Below are 17,782 nucleotides of genomic sequence, written 5' to 3'. Positions count from 1 at the left end.
CGGGGGTCACCGGATCTTTCCGCTCCCGGGGTCCGTGCCCGGGGATCACCGGGGCACTCCGGTCTGTGTCCCCGGGGATTACCGGAGCTCTCCCCTTCGGGTGAGCCTGCCCGGGATCCATGCCCCCGGGGATTACCGGAGCTCTCCGCTCCGGGTGAGCCTGCCCGGTTTCGGTGCCCCCGGAACCCCCCGGGACGCCGCGCTCCGGACACACGCAGGGATTTTGATACGGTTTTATACTCTTGGCCCTCGGGGCCTTTTATGCAGCCCCAGGTCTCTCGGGGCTGTGGGATGTGGCGGGGCGGTGTACGGGTCTCCGGTGGGGTCTCCGGTTTGCCCGGGGGTCACGGCCGCTGCCGCCCCTCCGCGGCTGTAGTTCGCGTTGTTCCGCCCCGCCTCTCCCACGCTCCCCGCAACACCGAGAAATAAAGGCTTTATTTTTCCAGCTCCGGCTCCGCTCAGTCTTCGTCCGCCGCCGCCCCGCCCGGTCCGGGCCGCCCCCGAATTCCCTACGGGGCCGGCCTCACCGGGACTCTCCCGGACTACAACTCCCAGCAGCCCCCGCGGGAGCGACATCGCGCACAGCTCACCTAAGGGGCGGGGCGAGGGCGGGGCGAGAGCGAGTGATTGACAGCCGCGCCTGCCTATGGCCACAGAGTGGGGGCGGAAGGGGTGGTCGGTCCCGGAAGCGGAACGGGAAAAGGCGGAAGTAGAGGCCGGGGCCTGCGAGACGCACCGGCGGGAGCGGCGCTGCGGGCGGTGAGTGCGGCCGCGCCCGCGCCTTGCGCCCCGAGGCGACCGAGCCCGGCCCGAGGCTGCGGACGCGTTCCCCGGGATCTCCCCCGGCCCAGGGCGGCAGCCGCGCCCCGCTGCTTCGGGGGCTCCGTGGCGGGAGCGGAGCTGGGACTCGGTGGCGCCGCTGTGCCGGGCGGGGCGATGCCGGGGCTGGAGCGGACGGGCGGCGCCGCCGGCGGGGCGGGGGCTCAGAGCGGCCGGGAAGCCTCGCCGTGCGCCGGCCTAGCGGGGCCCTGGTGCGGGGCGGGGCGGAGCGGCGGCGGCTCCGGCCTGGCGGTACCGGGGGGTGCTGAGCGCTAACGGGAGCCCGGGCAGCCCGGGGCACCGTGCCCGGCTCGGGGCAGGCGTCCCGGCGGCGCTCTGGGTGCTCGGCTCGGGCTCCTCCCGTGAGCGGGAGCGGCTCCCGGCACAGCGGGACCGAGCAGCGGCAGCCGGTACCGGGGAGCTGTGTCCCGGTTGCCGTGTGTCACAGCCGTGGCTGAGCGGGAGCTGAATGGGGTTGGGTGAGGCGTGGTGCCGGCACGGACGGGGTTTTATGGTGGGATTGAGTTTTGTAGCTGCTCAGCCTCTGAGGGGGCAATGGAGGCGGCAGGGGCTGGGAGGCTCCATGAACTGAGGTGAGGGAGGTGCTCGGTTTGTGCAAATGCTCCAGGGGAGCCTGTCCTGGGTACCAAACCCAGCCCTGTGCTCCTCCAGGGCCCTTATGAAGGGAAACCCATGGGGTTGGAGGGTCCTGAAAGGCCCCACAGGCTGCAAGAACATTTTGGAGCTGCTGGAGTGAGGGAGGTGACTTGGTTGGTGTAAATTCTCCACGGAGCCTGTCCTGGGTCACTGCTGGTCCCAGCACAGCCCTGTGCCCCTCCAGGGCTCCTGTGAATGGAAACCCATGGAGTTGGAGGGTCCTGAAAGGCCCCCACAGGCTGCAAGGACATTTTGGAGCTGCTAAACTGAAGGAGATGGCTTGGTTTGCTGTAAATGCTGCCAAGCCCAGCCCTGTGCCCCTCCAGGGCCCTTATGAAGGGAAACCCATGGGGTTGGAGGGTCCTGAAAGCCTTCACAGCCTGCAAGGACATTTTGGAGCTGCTGGAGTGAAGGAGGTGACTTGGTTGGTGCAAATTCTCCACGGAGCCTGTCCTGGGTCACTGCTGGTCCCAGCACAGCCCTGTGCCCCTCCAGGGCTCCAGTGAAGGGAAACCCATGGAGTTGGAGCGTCCTGAGCAAGGCTCATAGGCTGCAAGGACATTTTGGAGCTGCTAAAGTGAAGGAGGTGACTTGGTTTGCTGTAAATGCTGCCAAACCCAGCCCTGTGCCCCTCCAGGGCTCCAGTGAAGGGAAACCCATGGGGTTAGAGGGTCCTGAAAGGCCCCCACGGGCTTCGGGGACACTTTGGAGCTGCTAAACTGAAGGAGGTGGCTTGGTTTGCTGTAAATGCTGCCAAGCCCAGCCCTGTGCCCCTCCAGGGCCTTTCTGAAGGGAAACCCATGGAGTTGGAGGGTCCTGAAAGGCCCCCACGGGCTTCAGGGACACTTTGGAGCTGCTAAACTGAAGGAGGTGACTTGGTTTGCTGTAAATGCTGCCAAGCCCAGCCCTGTGCCCCTCCAGGGCCCTTATGAAGGGAAACCCATGGGGTTAGAGGGTCCTGAAAGGCCCCACAGGCTGCAAGGACATTTTGGAGCTGCTGGAGTGAAGGAGGTGACTTGGTTGGTGCAAATTCTCCACGGAGCCTGTCCTGGGTCACTGAGGCTGCCAAACCCAGCCCTGTGCCCCTCCAGGGCCTTTCTGAAGGGAAACCCATGGAGCTGGAGGGCCCTGAAAGGCCCACAGGACATTTTGTGGCTCGTCTGTAAGGGAATCTCCATCGAGGCTGTGTTTGGAGCTCTGTGACAGCAGCACAGACCCCGCTGTGTGAGCTGGATCCTGCTGGGGTTGCACCAGCAGTGTGAGCAACAGGTCTGCCCTGCTAAATCCTGGGGAAACTGCTCAGATCCTCTTGCTGGGGATGCTCAGAGCTGCTGGGGCTGGTGTGGGAGCTGCAGGAGCCCAGGCCAGCTGTGAGCCCAGGCCAGCTCTGAGCTTTAGCTGGGATGTGGCTGCTGGAGCTCTGACCTTGGCTGTTTGCAGCCCTGCAGGGAGGCTGGGCAGGAGAACATGGAGAAGGGACTATTTTAAGGCTGCTGTGGAACAACTTGCATCTGCTATTCTTAGCTTTTTGTGCGGAGGGTCAGCACACTTGAGCTGCCCTGTTTGCAGCCTCGCCCTGGGCCTGTGCTCTGCTGGGGCTGCTGGGCCACCTCTGAGCCTTGGACAGCCAGCTCAGCCCATTGTCCTGGCTTGCCATGCAGTCTGAGGGTGCTTCCTGCAAATACTGAATGTCCACTCTGCCTTGGCTCTGAAAGCGTTTTAGATTTCTTTTCAACTCGCCTGGGTAATGAGGTGAAAGAACTGTGTCTGCAAAGGGCTGAGAACTCAGGGTTGTGGCTGTAGGTGCATTCCTGGAGTGAGGCAAGCAGGTAAAGCACGAGCCTGGCTGGATCTGGGAGCTGAAGGACAGGAATGTTTGGGGCCATAGCTGGGTCTCAGTGTTGAAATCACCTCAGACCCCTCACGAGTCACAGAAATTTGCTGCAACAGTCAATACCTTCAGATCCAAAATCTGCTTCTGGGGTGGCCTTCTCTGCCAAGATGCTCTGGCTGGTTCAGCTGACATTTGATTGCAGGTTGTGCAGGCAGTGAGGGGTCTCTGTCAGCTCTTTAATGCCTCTTCAGGTGATGGAGCAACCCAGGCAAGGTGAGATGGACTCCTGGAGAGGGGTTGAGTTACTGGAGAGCAGGAGGGAAAGGCTGGCTTGGCATGTGGATATGAATATAGTGAGATAAAACATTTATCTAGTTTGGCATTGGTAGATTATTTTGCTTTCCTGTGAAACCAGTGATGTGTTGGTGTGGTTGTTCTGAGATTTCACCAATTTTTGGATTTCCCAGCCAACTGGACAATTGGGCAGTGTGTAGAGGAACTGTTTGGTGATGTGTGTGTGTGCTTGGCCAAATTGTTGTGCTGGGATGTGGGATATCTCCATCCCAGCAAAACCCTTCTGCATCCCAACAGGGATCAGCTCCAGGGTTCCTCTGGGCCCTGCCACTCTCAGCTCTGCATCCAAACTCCTTCACAGTTCTGCATGGTGGTGGTGGCATCTCCCTGAGGAGGGAGGGGAGGGAATCCAAGTGCATTCAGACACAGGAAATGAAATGGGAACGCTTCTAATGAAGTGGGTGTAGCCCAGAGTATTCCTGTCAGCAGACTTAAAAGAGGATAGAATGTAGAAATGTTGGAGTCAGCTGTTTTCTTCCCTTGGGGTATGAAGTTTGCAGCCTCTTATGCAAGTCCTGAGAAGTTGTCAGAATTACACTGAAAACACTCAGACAGTGGCCAGAAACAGGAAACCTTCCTGGATGTGACAGAATTGAGGAGGTACAAAATCCATCTGAGCTCTGGGGGGAATGCTGTCCTCCCCTGCAGCACAGGGACGAGCTGCTGGAGCAACTCTGCACAAACAGATAAGAAAACACTGCTTTTCATGTTTGCTTTGCTTTGGTAGCACTCCAAATAAGGAGCTGCTTGAGGCAGGAGATCTTTGTGCAGTCTGGGAAAGATATTCTGAAGGTCACAGATTCTTTGCAGTGCAGGTGGCAGTTTGCTGCTTTGCATTGCTGATGTTGCCTTCTTGCTGCCTGACTGAATAGTGGGTGCCATCCAAGGCATGCTGAGTGTCTGCTCCAAGTGAAGCTGTGGCTGTTGAGGCCATCTGAACAGGAGTTCAACAACTTTTGCTGAAGAATTAAAACCTTGATGCTTTTGTTGCATTTGAGTCAGTCCAGGCTGCATCTATGAGTGGATTCTCCATCCTTGAGGATAATTGGAAGGGGGTTAGGGAGCCACTGGGGGCAGCTAAATGGGAGATGGAGGTGGTGTAAAACTCTTCCACACAAGTCCGTGCTGCAGGGATTGTCACAGCAGGGTGGTGGCCTTGAAATCTCTGGGGATGGAGTTGTTTTGGAAAAGCTGCTTTGGAAAACAGCTGGCTGCTCCAGAGGCCATGGATGTGGAAATGTCAGGAAACAGATGTGCGTGTAACAGCATGAGAGGGAGATGGTGCTAATTCAGGTCTGTAGGTGAATGAATAGTTCAACTTTAGAGTGGAAATCCTATTTACCTCTAATTAAAGTGAGTGTGTGCAAGTCTTTGTGAATCTCAGACGTGGGACTGCACAGAGAAGTTGTTACACTGTCATAAGTTAGTCACAGCCACGGGAGTGCTGCTGGGAGTGCTGCCTGAGCTGATTTGGGTCTGTGAGTCTGCACTTCAGGGCTCTGGTGCAGCTGGAGACTGGCCCAGCTCAGGGCATTCCTGAGCCCCAGACTGTCCTTGCTGAGCAGGGCTCTGAGGGCTCATTTCTGGGGAGGGAGAAGGTGGAAGGGCAGAGAGTTTTGTCTGTGGAAGGGCAGAGTATTGTCTGTGGAAGGGCATTTTCTGTGGGAAAGCAGAGTATTTTCTGTGGAAATGTGGAGTATTGAAACTCATGCACTCTTGGAGTGAGGCCAGCAGGTAAAGCATGAGCCTGGTTGGATTTGGGACTGAGCTCTGTAGGTTAAATGTTTCCTGGTTCTCCTCCTCTGTAAGAGCTGGGTCTATTTCTCCTTTCTCTGCAGGGTCCAGGCTTTTTCTGATTAATCATATTGATGAGTTGCAATATTAGGTTGATGTTCCATGCTGTGCTAGTGTGCTCTGTGTGTGGCTCTGGTGGCACCCACACTTTCTTTCTGCAGGTCCTGCTTGTGGAAATTGCCCCTGATCCATGTCCTGAAGCTGATCTGCAGCCCTGGGCAGTGTGAGGTGAAGCAAAACCACTGGGTAACTTCAGGGCTTCCTTTGCCAAGGAATTCATGTAACACTGTCAGCTATTTAACGAGATAAATACTTCACTGGGGCTTTTGTCTTGAGTATTTTGGTTCTGAGCCAGCAAATCTCCAGTGAAGCAACTCCTTGCATAGCTGAGGGCAGCAGCAGCAGTTTGGGTAACCAGAGGCTTCAGGGTTGGGTTTCTAAATATCCTCAGCTTTCAGAGTAGTTTTTGCTGCTGGGTGAACACAGGGCAAAAATATCAGATTCTCTAACTTCTGACACCTTAAGTGAGCAGCTTCCTGCAGAGGATCTGACAGTAATTCCCACGTGGAGATTTGTGTTCTTGGGTAGGTTTGTTTGACATGGGCTCTGGTGCTGTTCCCCATCATCCTGGGAGTTATGGAGAATGCTCTTGCACTTGGGCAGGCAGGGAGTGCAGCAGCCATGGCATGTGCTTTCTCATTTAGGGCACTCAGATTCTTGAATTTAATATTGCAGCCCTCTCCAGCAAACCCTGGCAGGCAGAGGAGGGCTTGGAGGAGCTCAAACTGCAGAAGTGACAGGCCTGGAGCCCTCACTTGTGGGACAGCATTAGGAATTGGTGCTTGGCTTTGATCTCAAAGCAAACAAGAAACTATGCTAAGAGTTCACAATATAAAAATCAGCTTTTGCTTTGGGATGCAGAGCTGCTGTGTGTGCTTCAGTGAGCAGGAGGTGGGTAGGGCAGGTAAACAAACAGCAAGAGCCTTTTCATGGGTTGAAATGCAGTTGTGATCTCCCAGCTGCTGGGTTTCACTGGTTTATAGAAACTAGGAGGAAAATTAATGCCTGTTAATCTTGATTACATGAGTACCCCTTCCTTCTCATGGCCTTGACAGCTTGAATTAGCCAGACAAGCTGGGGTTTCAGCTGCTTCCCCTTGTCTGTGTGGTGCTGCTGGGTTATTTTGGTCTGCCTGACCCCTGGCTCGAGTGTCAGTGCTGAGGTTCTGTGGGGAGCAGGGAGGGTCAATGCCCAATCAATCCTGTGCTGGAAGGGTTGGGAGGATGAGCAGGAAGAAATGGCTTCACACAGCAGGGAGTTCAGTGTCCCTGGTGGGTGTGGGCTGATCCAGCACAGCTCCAGGCCATGCAGTTCAGCTGCAGAGCTGAGTTCTGCCTGTCTGCAATCCTCAAACATCTTGGCATTGGTGGAAAGTTCTTGTCCTGCCAGGGAATGTGCTTGCTGCCTGCAGCATTGCTGGGAATTTGCTTCCTCCTGTGACCCTCAGCTGCTCATCCAGGTCTTGGCTGTGTCCTTAGCCAAGGCCACCAGTTAGGGTCTCTAAATTCCACTCAAACATCTGAAAGATAAGGCAGCTTCTCATGTGAACATGAAGCCATATAATCTAGTATCCAAGCCTCAAACCACCCTTAGATGATGATCTGATTCTCCATGATTGGACCAGCTCTGCTGCTCTGCCTGCACTGACCAGTGGCTCTCCACAGTGAGCTCAACCCAGATGTGCTCACCTAATTCTGTTGGAGCTCCTGTAGCACAAGCAGATGGCAAAATTCATCAAGATCTGCCTGTTGCCTCTGCAGAGCTGAGTTCTGCCTGCCTGGAATCCTCAAACATCTTGGCAGAAAGTTCCTGTCCTGCCAGGGAGTGTGTTTGCTGTCTGCAGCATTGCTGGGAACTTCTTTTGGTTATTTGCATCCTCCTGTGACCCTCAGCTGCTCACCCTGGTCTGTGTCCTTAGCCAAGGCCACCAGTGACCACTTAGGGTCTCTGAATTCCACTCAAACATCTGAAAGATCTGGCAACTTCTCATGAAGCCATATAAGCATCAGACCACCCTTAGATGATGGTCTGGTTCTCCATAATTGCAGCAGCTCTGCACTGACCAGTGGCTCTCCACAGTGAGCTCAACCCAGATGTGCTCACCTAATTCTGTTGGAGCTCCTGTAGCACAAGCAGATGGCAAAATGCATCAAGATCTGTGAAATATAGGTCAGGCTAAGACTCGAGGATGTCAACAAGCTCGTTTCCTTGTTTTGCTCTGGGAATGACCACTATCAGATTTCAGGGGGCCGTAACTCAGGCACACTCTGATTTCACACAGTGTTTGTGCACAATGTTGCTCTGGGAGCAGCAGTGGAGCTGATAGACTGCCCAGGGAGTTATAAATTCAAGGTTAAACCAAAGCTGTTCCCTTGCAAGCTCTGTTTAGAGGGAAAACTCTAAAAGGTGGAAGCCTCTTGAGGCTGGTAGAGCTGCAGAGCTGCTGCTGAGCCTCTTGAACCTGGTGGTGACCAAGCTGCTCCTGGCCAGAGCAAGCCATGCTGCACCCTCACTGTCCAGCAAAGGCAGTTGTTGGTCTGTTTTATATCAAACTTGCTCATCCTGTCAGTGTTTGCCCTTCCTCAGCAGAGGAAGAGGAGTCCTGACTGTGCTACTTGCAAGGAGCCAGCTCTGAATTAGAATATCTTCACTGCTTAACCCAACACTGGGACTCAGAGCAATGGTTTCACAGCTCTGGCTCCTAAAACATCCCACAGCACTCAGGGGTTTCACTCCTCTCTTTCTGTCCCACCTGCCAGCTCTGGTGACTGGTGGTGTGTGACTGCCTCCTGCTCAGAGCCATTTGAGGTGAGATGTCTCTAGGTCAGTGGATTTGTGTTGTGTGAGCTGCTGGGTTCTCCAGCTGCTGGCACTCACAGGCTCCAGAGCAGCTCTGAAATTGGCTGCAGGTTCCCTGTCAAGCTGTGGGATTGTTTAAACTTGAGCCATAGTTAAAATAACCTCAAGCAGTCACATCTGGACAGGCCCTGCCCTGGAAAAAGCAGCTGTTTGAAACTCTTCTCTGTGCTGAGGAGGCTTGAGCTTTGTTCACAGGACACTCTGCTCCAGTTTTTGACCTGTTTTAAACTTATTCATGGGTATCTAATTGCTGGGAAAATGCAGGATGTACACAGGGGTACTCAGGACGAGGAGAAATTGGCTTTTGGGGCATTTTCTTGCAGCAGACAGCCTGCTTTAGGAGAGTGGAAGGGAAAGTGGTGATCCACAGCAGATGCAGTCAGCTGTAGCATTTATCATGCACAGGGAAGTGGGAGTTGTGAAGGCTACAGGAAATGTGCCTAAATCTGTAACTGTGTACTTGGAAAGCATTCCTGTTCTCTGCAGGCAGCAGAGCTCAGTGCTCAGGGAGGCCTTGGGATTCACTTGTGGGAAACTCTGGATGCAGATCAGCTTGTCCTGCTGTTCCTGCCATGGTTTTGTGCTTCTGCAGCACTCTGGAGGTTGGTGCTGGGGAGTGCTTGGCAGTGCTGATCCCAGGGGATGCTGTCTGTCCATGAGCAGTCCATGTGAGGAGCAGCAGCCTGGGGACCTGGAATGCTGTGGGATGAAGGTGTGAGGCACTGGGGTGGGTGTGGGGATTCCTGGTGTGCTGCAGGAATGGGAGGGGGAGCTGCTGAGGGGACAGCCTGTGCCCAGAGAGCAGCTGCTGGCAGGTGCCTTTGACCCCCTCAGTGCCCCCCTGGCTCCAGGGCCATCCTTGGGCCCTCTGGGAGGTGCAGAATGTTGTGCTGTAAGTGCCTCAGGACAAACAGACAAACAGCTCTAGAAATTCCTTTTGTCCAAGTGCCTCATGACCTGCAGAGCTGCCTGCTGCCGCTGTGGCACTGGGATGGCTCTGGACAGCATTGATAGTGTGAAGTTGCTTCCTTGTGAACTCAGGGAAGGAGGAGGGAGCTGAAGGTCAGGCTCAGGTACCTCTGTGAGCTGAGTAATTGCTGTTTGAGCAGACAAAGCCCTAGTAACACCCCTTGTGTGCTGGGTGCTCCTTACCTGCCTCACCCCAGCAAGGTGTGTGCAGCATCCACGCAGGGTGGAAGTGCTGGAGAGCCCACTGGTGGGGAGGAGAGCTTTGTATCACCATTACCTCTTTTCCAGGGAGGCTCTGCAGACTGAGATCCTGCTGCCTGGCAGGAGCTGCTCTGTGTGCTCACACTGTGGGAAGGAACCACCACCAGTCTGTGCTGCTCTGGTACAGCTGGTCCCTTGAGCCTGTCACTAACTCTGACCTCCTCTTCCAGTTGCAACCTGCCTACAGGTGGAGAACCTGCAGCATCCTTAACTCCAGGCACTCCTGCACTTAAGACCAAGCACGATGGCAGGTCGAGGTGGGGCTGCCCGACCGAATGGACCAGCTGCTGGGAACAAAATCTGCCAGTTCAAACTCGTCCTGCTGGGAGAGTCAGCGGTGGGCAAGTCCAGCCTGGTCCTGCGCTTCGTCAAGGGGCAGTTCCACGAGTACCAGGAGAGCACAATTGGAGGTGAGTGCCAGCTCCAGGAGGTGCTGACCTTGCTTGGGGCAGGCTGGGGTGTCAGGAACGAGACTGGCTATTTTGGTTTGGGTTTTTGGCTATAAATAGAGCCAAGCAGTTCGTGCTTTAACTCTTGGTTCACAATTAGTTTGTTGGTGTAATGATCAGCACAGCAGAGAATGACTCTATGGCAACCCCACACTTTGCCTCTGAGGCTTTGTTTCCAGTGCCTCAGCTCCAGCTTCTAATTGGAACTGAGGCCTTTGGCTTGGTTTATGGCCCTTAATTATCTTTTCAGACCATGACCTGGGATTTTGGGGCTGTTTCTAGCCTGATTCTGTTAACTGTTTTCACAGTGCTTTCAGGTCTAGTAGTTTATTAGCTTGAAATCATTAGCAAGGTGTCATCAATCAACCAAAGGCTGGTTGGCACGTGGGTCTCTGAGCAGCAGCACTGGAAGGTGTCCTGAGAAAAGGCTTGAGTTGTCCCTCTGTCACCTGTGCAGGGAGCAAGCACAGCTGAAAATGTGATTAAATGGCAAGCAGGGCCTAATGCCCCTCTGTGGAGGGCTGTGCTCTGCCCCAGTCTGTGTCTCTGCTGGGTGTGACACAAGGGACAACAACCAGTTCCTAAACTGGGCTGTGTGGTGTGAGTGGGTTGAGTTTGGTGCTGTTGTTGGTGCTCCCCAGGTCTGATCTTGGTGCTGCCACAACTGGACTCTGTGAATCCCTGTCAGGGCTGCTGGGAGGGTCTGGGAATTACACAATTACAAGCACTGTGGATGCTCCAGGGGCTGGCTGCTGCCTGGGCCCTCTGGGCCACCTTCCTGTCACTGTGTGACCGTTCTGGGTTGTGACACAGCTGCCACCACGAGTGGCACCGGCCTCTCCAGGGCTCAGCTCGCTCCCACGTGGCAGCAGAGCTGCTCTGAGGGGCCCTGCTGGAGCTGAGGCAAACCCCCTTGTGTTGCAGCTGCCTTCCTCACACAGACAGTGTGTCTGGATGACACAACGGTGAAGTTTGAGATCTGGGACACGGCGGGGCAGGAGCGATACCACAGCCTGGCCCCCATGTACTACCGGGGCGCCCAGGCTGCCATCGTGGTCTACGACATCACCAACACAGTGAGTGTGGGCAGGGCTGCCTGGGGGGCTGCCAGGGCTTTCTCCCTGTGCCAGGGGCTGCTCCTTGGGGCTGTGTCCTGCTCACAGCCCTGCAGGTACCTGGCTGGGGCTGCCAAGTTCTTAAAAGCTGCTCGTGGCCTTTTCCTCAGCTCCGGCCAAGGCTGGGAGCTGATAAAGGATCCTGCTGCCAAGTGCTGCACAGGCAGGACTCTTCTCACAGGAAAGCCTTGCTCTAATCATATCTGCCCTCTGGATTCCTACATGGCTGCCCTTCCTGACTGCTGCCTCCTGTTTGCTTCCAGGACACATTTGTACGAGCCAAGAACTGGGTGAAAGAGTTGCAGAGGCAGGCTAGCCCCAATATTGTAATTGCACTAGCAGGAAACAAGGCAGACCTTGCTAACAAGAGAGCTGTGGACTTCCAGGTGAGTGAGAGTCCAGACAAGTTGTTACCCTTGCAGGTCAGGAATATTAAAATATTTTTGCTTAAGTGAGGGAGGTGGCAGCTATATAAAATGTGGTTTGAAGGAGAATGAAAGTGAAGTTTTGTGCTGAGGACTGCAGGATCTGTGCCCTTGCTTCTGTAACAACACATGTAGCCCTGGCTGGTGAAAGTCCTTGTGAATGTGGAGGAGGAGGAGGAGGCCCACAGAGCACAAACTTCTGTCCTCATCCTCCTTTGCTGCCTTACTCACGTGGGAATGTCTGCAGCGTGTGAAACAACATCTTCTGGGTATGAGACACACAAGGAATCACTCCCAGCTCGTTCTCTGCTCTTCACAGCTCTTACCTCATCTGAGGCAAGCACTCAGGAGAGGTTCTTACCCAGCCCTTGCACAGGGTTGCTCGTGGTGCCCTTGCAATGGGTGGCACACTGCCAGCTGCCCCAACTCCCTTCAGGTGCTGTGTGGCTCAGTCAGGCTGTGCCCAGCTCAGCTGGGGGACACTGGCTGCTGCTGGACCATGTCCCTGGGTTGTTCAGGCCAGGTGGGAGCAGGGACAGGTTTGGGAATTTCTGGCCCAGGGTGGGACATGGTGTTTCTCCAGCAGTTCGTGTGTTGACAAGTGAAGTGCACAAAGTCTGCTCAGGCCTCCTGCCAGGCTGCTTTTAGCACTCTGCTGTGGTTGTTTGTAGGATGCACAGACATATGCAGATGACAACAGCTTGCTGTTCATGGAGACGTCGGCGAAGACAGCGATGAATGTGAATGAAATCTTCATGGCAATAGGTACGGCCTGTGTGTGGGGCTGGGGCAGCTCTGAGTGCCAGCACTGCAGCCCACGAGGGTCCTGTGTCACCCAGGGCTGATGGCTCTTACAGTTTGCCACACTGGTGTGATTGGTCATTCCCTGAGGGTGTGGGGCTTTAAACCTTGCAAAGGTTCCCTGAGTCTGGGGTGGTGATGGAGATGGGAGCAGGTGTGATGCCAGTCAGGGCTGAGGAAAGGGTAGCAAAATGCACAAATGTATGTTTGTGCTGTCCCAAACTCTGCTGGAGCAGGCTGCACCCAGCATGGCATGCACAGTGTGAGGAAGTTGGCTGTGGTGGTGTTCACAGGGGTCCCAGGATGAGGGAAGAGATGGGAATCTTGACTCCATGTTTCAGAAGACTGATTTATTATTTTGTTATATATATTATGTTAAAAGTAAATGATGTATTAAAACCATACTAAAAGAATAGAAGAAAGGATTTCAACAGAGGGCTAGCAAGGAATAGAAAGGAGTGATAATAAAATCTTGTGACTGACCAGAGAGTCAGAGACAGCTGGACTGTGATTGGCCATTAATTAGAAACAACCACATGAGACCAATCACAGATCCACCTATTGCATTCCGCAGCAGCAGATAATTATTGTTTACATTTCGTTTCTGAGGCTTCTCAGCTTCTCAGGAGAAAAAATCCTAACCAAAGGATTTTTCATAAGATGTGTCTGTGACAGTTGGAGAACCCTGCTAACACCCTGTTCCTTCCTAGCCAAGAAACTGCCAAAAAACGAACCCCAGAACGCTCCTGGTGGCCCGGGCAGGAATCGGGTGGTGGACCTTCAGGAGAGCAGCCAGCCCAGCAGAAGCCAGTGCTGCAGCAACTGAGCAGCTGCTGCAGCCCACGAGCCCTTGGAGGAGTGACTGGAACCCACGCTAACGATCGCACTTACCGTAGGGCGGCCGCTGCCGGCGCCGCCGTGATTCTCCATCCCTTTCTGATCATAGGCTGGAGGGAGTTCTTCCACCTGCACCTTTCTGTACAAATACTAATTCAATTCTAAGTCTTAAGTCACTTTTTTAATATATGAACTTCTGCTCTTCCCTCTTCCTGGTGGTGGTGGATGCAGGAGCTGGTGTCTGCCCAGCCAGCGTGGCCGTCCCGCAGGTGAGGCCAGCAGCAGCCAGGTCCCACAGCACTGTAGTTCACTATGGGAAACAAAGGGATATTGGGACACGTGTTTAAGGTTCCCTGTCTGTAAGAGCTGAGGCTGATCCCGTACGATGTGCCCAGAACAACCACTAAACTGTAGCATTAGAGACAAACTCCGGCTCTTGGGCCACTTATTGACCAAATCAATGATGAGTATTTGGGGTGGGGCAGAGGGAAGCAAAACTGGTTTCTTCTGTATTTTGTATTGTATGTTTCTCCATGTAACCAATCAGTATCTTGTCAATATAGTACATCCAACGAGCTGCCTGTTGTCTTTCTTTGTGTTGGACTCCAGCATGCCAACTCTTCTTTTCTCTCGGTTCTGTCGTAATGCACTAATCCTGTTGCAACTTTTGCAAAAAAATCTTGTATAGAAATTTGTCCTTTTCTTGATGGTTGTGATGCCACTAATATTGTTAACCCTGCTCTGGTGGGAATACACAAGGTTTACTGATGTACAGAGGTGGGGTGGGGGAAACCTTGGGTAACCTGTTGGTGGGAATGACATGTATTGCAAAAGCCTGTAATTCCACAAAGAATGAAGGGAGGTATTAAATGGCTTCTGTTGCCAGACTCTAACTGATGTTGGCTGCTGCCTAGTGCCTAATGCAGTGTCTTATGCATCCTGGTATTTAAGAGGAACTGTTGACTTAGTCTTCATCACAAACTTCAGTTTTGTGTGATTAAAACAAAATTTTTATAAACCTATCATAACAACAATGTTCATGTTTCTTAATGCAGCAGGGACTGGACCTGAGCACAACAGTTCTTGGTGGAAGCTGAGCTGTGCTGGGCTTCTCCTGGTATGTCCCAGACCTTGGTAGGGAAATGGGGCCCTTCCTTCCTTCCTGAGGAGGGGGAAATGGGGCTCCTGAGCTTGGGCTGTGTGGCTGCTGCTGCTGTTCACTTGGCTCCAGTGTGCTCAAGGAAGCTTGAGGGAAATTGTGGAAATTATTCCTTGCTCTATGCTTCTGGGGAAACTACAATGCAAGATGGGGAGAGGTGGGGGAGCTCTGCTCTGCAGTGGGACAGGCTTGGGATGGTGCTCCAGAGTTCAGGAACACCATGCCTGTCCCTGGAGCACCGTGGCCTTGGAAGATGCTGCTCTCCTTTCCCTGCTGCAAGGACTGTGAGACCCAAACACCCTGGGACCTGGAGTCAGTGTGGAAGAAGGAGCAGCCCCTTGCAGCTCCATCCCTGCCAGCTGTGCTGCCAGCAGCACCATTTGTGCTCAGGAGAGGCTGAGGATGGAGATGTGCTGCATTTGGAACCCTCACAGCTGAGGGGCTGGGTCACAGAGCCTGTGAGTAGAGGTGTATGAACAGCCTTGGCTTGTGTGTCCTTCATCTGCTATCCAAGGTCTTAGTGCCTCCTCCTCCTCCTGCTGGATTTCCTTAAAATCATGGAAGCAGGAAGGGTCTGGAGTGATTTGGTGCTGGGGTGCCTGGGATCATGCTGGAGCCTGGGCTGCCTGTGGGGTGTGGGCTCCTTTGTGTGGTGCTGTTTGTGCCTGCACTGCTGAGCTGCTCAGGATCTCTGTGGGACCACGCAGTGCTCACTGTGTGGGGTGGGCTGATGCTGCTGGTGTCCCCAGGCAGCCAGAGCTGGGCCAATTTGGAGAAGAGCTTCCCTGATGCCACTCAGAACCATTCAGTGTACACTGTGTGCAGTGCTGTTGCCATCTGCTGGCTCCTCTCCGAGTGCCTGCTTTCTTCCTAGGCTTGGAGCCTTTATGGAGGCACCTGTGATACCCTAAGGAGGGTGTTGCTGCTTGCAGCAGGTGCTCAGGGGCTCAGTAATGACGCTGGGGACCTGCTGGTGTTCCTGGTGTGTGTGATCTCAGGCTGCTTTAGCACAAACAGGCGTTCCTGCCTGCATACCTGCAGCCTGCCCACACAGCTGCTGCCTGCCCAGGCCTGAGCTGGGTGTTTGTGGTGGTTACACACCGCACCCGGGGTTGGGCTGCTCCCTGCCTGCTCCTGCGAGCTCGGGGTGGACTCCAGCAGCCCCTTGCCAAGCTGGGAAAGGGAAAGTGTGGCTACAAGAGTCTCACACCACGCCCTGCCAGCCAGCCCGGTGTGGTTGGATAGGGATGGGTATTGGCTGGGGTTGTGGAGCTGGAGCTGATGCTGGCAGCAGTGTGAGGAAGGGGTGAGGCACCCCTGCTGCTCCTGTGCAGGTGAGCGGGGCTGCCCTTCCTCCCAGATCCCCTCCCCTCCCTCCCAGACCCCTCTGGCTCTGCTGTCTGACCCCATTTTGTGCTGCCTTGAGCTTCTTCCCTCCCTGTGCGTCCCATTCCTCTGGCACCAAGAGCAGGGCGCAGCCTCCCCATTAATCAACGCCCAGAGAACACAAAAGAAGATTCAATGCAAAAGTATTTTTATTGGATACAAAAACATTCCAGTTTAGTGAAAAAAAAAATGGCATCATTGCTGATGAAGCTTGTCTGGGCTTCAGCCCGAGACTTGCTCCTGTCTGCTCCGGTCCTGCCGTGGCCATCGGGTCCCATCCTCTCACACCTGGGCTTTGGTGGCTCCGTTCTCAGAAGCTGGTCCGGTCAGTGGGGCAGCAGAGCTGACCTGGATGGGCACGCTCCTCTCAGGAGCAGCTGGCAGTGCCAGCTTGGGGGCCTCGATGAGGAGCTGCCCATCCTTGGACAGGGAGCAGGTCAGCGCTTCGGCGTCCACCTCCTCGGGCACGTCCCACTCCCGCTTCAGCACCTCGTACTTGTAGGAGAAGGAGCCCTTCTCATCGACGTTCTGAGTCTCCTTCTGCCCCACCAGCACCACCTTCCTGCCCACCACCTTCACCGACAGCTCCTCGGGAGCGAAGTTCTTCACGTCCTGGCACACCGAGAAGCCGTCCCCGGAGCTGTGGCTCAGGCTCACGCTGCTGCTCGGGCTGTGCTCCACGGCCATGGCTCCGTGGTTGCTCAGCAGCTGCTCGAAGCTGCTCATGAACTCGCGAGCTTTCTCCATCTCCTGCTGCAGCTCGGTGAAGATGGTCTCGGCGTGTGGCCACAGGGTCCTCACTGTGCCCAGCCGGCTGGCCAGGGAGCTGGAGGCGAAGGGGGCGAGGTGCATCCGGCAAAGCATCTCTGCTGCTGCTGCTGCTGCTGCTGCTGCTGTGGCTGCTGTGGCTGCTGTCGCCTTCCCAGTGCTCTGGAAGCGTTCTGCCCCGCTGCTGCCGCCGCAGGTTTTTATACCCGATTCCCCGGAGGCGTGGCATTGTCCCGCACATTACGTCAGCCCCGGGAGAAAAGCTCAGCTCTTTCCAGCCCGTTCCAGCTCATTCTTGTTACTCACCCGTGAGGAGAGGCAGGGCTGACGTCGTGCCCGGCATACCTTCGCCCTGACTCTCACAGCTTTGCTCTCCTGGCTTATAATTAGCAGCATCACCTCAGCCTCCGAGCGGGATGCCTGAGCCGCCCTTGCCAAAAATCTGTGCCCTTTGCATTTCCCAGGCACGGAGTGAGTCTGGGCTCGTCTCCTCCGTGCCTCCCCCCGCCCTGCCCTGTGGTCCATTTCCCCCCATCTGTGCCCAGGTAGAGAACTTAGGTGAGGCCAGAAGTCAGTCTGTGTCCCCATGCCCAGGTGGGGTGTGCAGTGGGGTGTTTAGGGGTCAGCCCTATGCCCAGGTGGGGTGCTGAGGGGTCAGCCCGTGTCCCCATGCCCAGGTGGGGTGCTGAGGGGTCTGTCTGTGTCCCCAGGTGTGCAGTGGGGTGCTGAGGGGTCTGTCTGTGTCCCCATGCCCAGGTGGGGTGCTGAGGGGTCTGTCTGTGTCCCCAGGTGTGCAGTGGGGTGCTGAGGGGTCTGTCTGTGTCCCCATGCCCAGGTGGGGTGCAGTGGGGTGCTGAGGGGTCTGTCTGTGTCCCCATGCCCAGGTGGGGTGCAGTGGGGTGCTGAGGGGTCTGTCTGTGTCCCCAGGTGTGCAGTGGGGTGCTGAGGGGTCAGCCCGTGTCCCCATGCCCAGCTGGGGTGTGCAGTGGGGTGTTTAGGGGTCGGCCCTGTGCCCAGGTGGGGTGCTGAGGGGTCTGTCTGTGTCCCCAGGTGTGCAGTGGGGTATTTATGGGTCAGCCCGTGTCCCCATGCCCAGGTGGGGTGCAGTGGGGTGCTGAGGGGTCTGTCTGTGGCCCCATGCCCAGGTGGGGTGCTGAGGGGTCAGCCCGTGTCCCCATGCCCAGCTGGGGTGTGCAGTGGGGTGTTTAGGGGTCAGCCCCATGCCCAGGTGGGGT

General features: G+C 55.3%; 2 protein-coding genes across 2 annotated transcripts; one reads left to right on the top strand and one right to left on the bottom strand.

Moving 5' to 3' along the window:
* The first annotated feature begins 679 nt into the window (after nucleotides 1–679).
* Nucleotides 680–13,809, top strand: RAB5C (RAB5C, member RAS oncogene family). The gene is made up of 6 exons (XM_058041896.1): nucleotides 680–759; nucleotides 9,778–10,017; nucleotides 10,981–11,132; nucleotides 11,435–11,557; nucleotides 12,268–12,361; nucleotides 13,108–13,809. The coding sequence occupies exons 2-6, from the start codon at nucleotides 9,852–9,854 to the stop codon at nucleotides 13,221–13,223; spliced, it is 651 nt and encodes a 216-aa protein (XP_057897879.1). The 5' UTR covers nucleotides 680–759; nucleotides 9,778–9,851; the 3' UTR covers nucleotides 13,224–13,809.
* Nucleotides 13,810–15,913: 2,104 nt separating this feature from the next.
* Nucleotides 15,914–16,702, bottom strand: LOC131094308 (heat shock protein 30-like). The gene has a single exon (XM_058041898.1). The coding sequence runs from the start codon at nucleotides 16,641–16,643 to the stop codon at nucleotides 16,062–16,064; it is 582 nt and encodes a 193-aa protein (XP_057897881.1). The 5' UTR covers nucleotides 16,644–16,702; the 3' UTR covers nucleotides 15,914–16,061.
* Between the last annotated feature and the right edge of the window lie 1,080 nt (nucleotides 16,703–17,782).

This window comes from Melospiza georgiana, chromosome 28 (assembly GCF_028018845.1).
Source record: "Melospiza georgiana isolate bMelGeo1 chromosome 28, bMelGeo1.pri, whole genome shotgun sequence".
Taxonomy (NCBI): Eukaryota; Metazoa; Chordata; class Aves; order Passeriformes; family Passerellidae; genus Melospiza; species Melospiza georgiana.
This window is presented reverse-complemented; position numbering and strand designations above follow the sequence as displayed.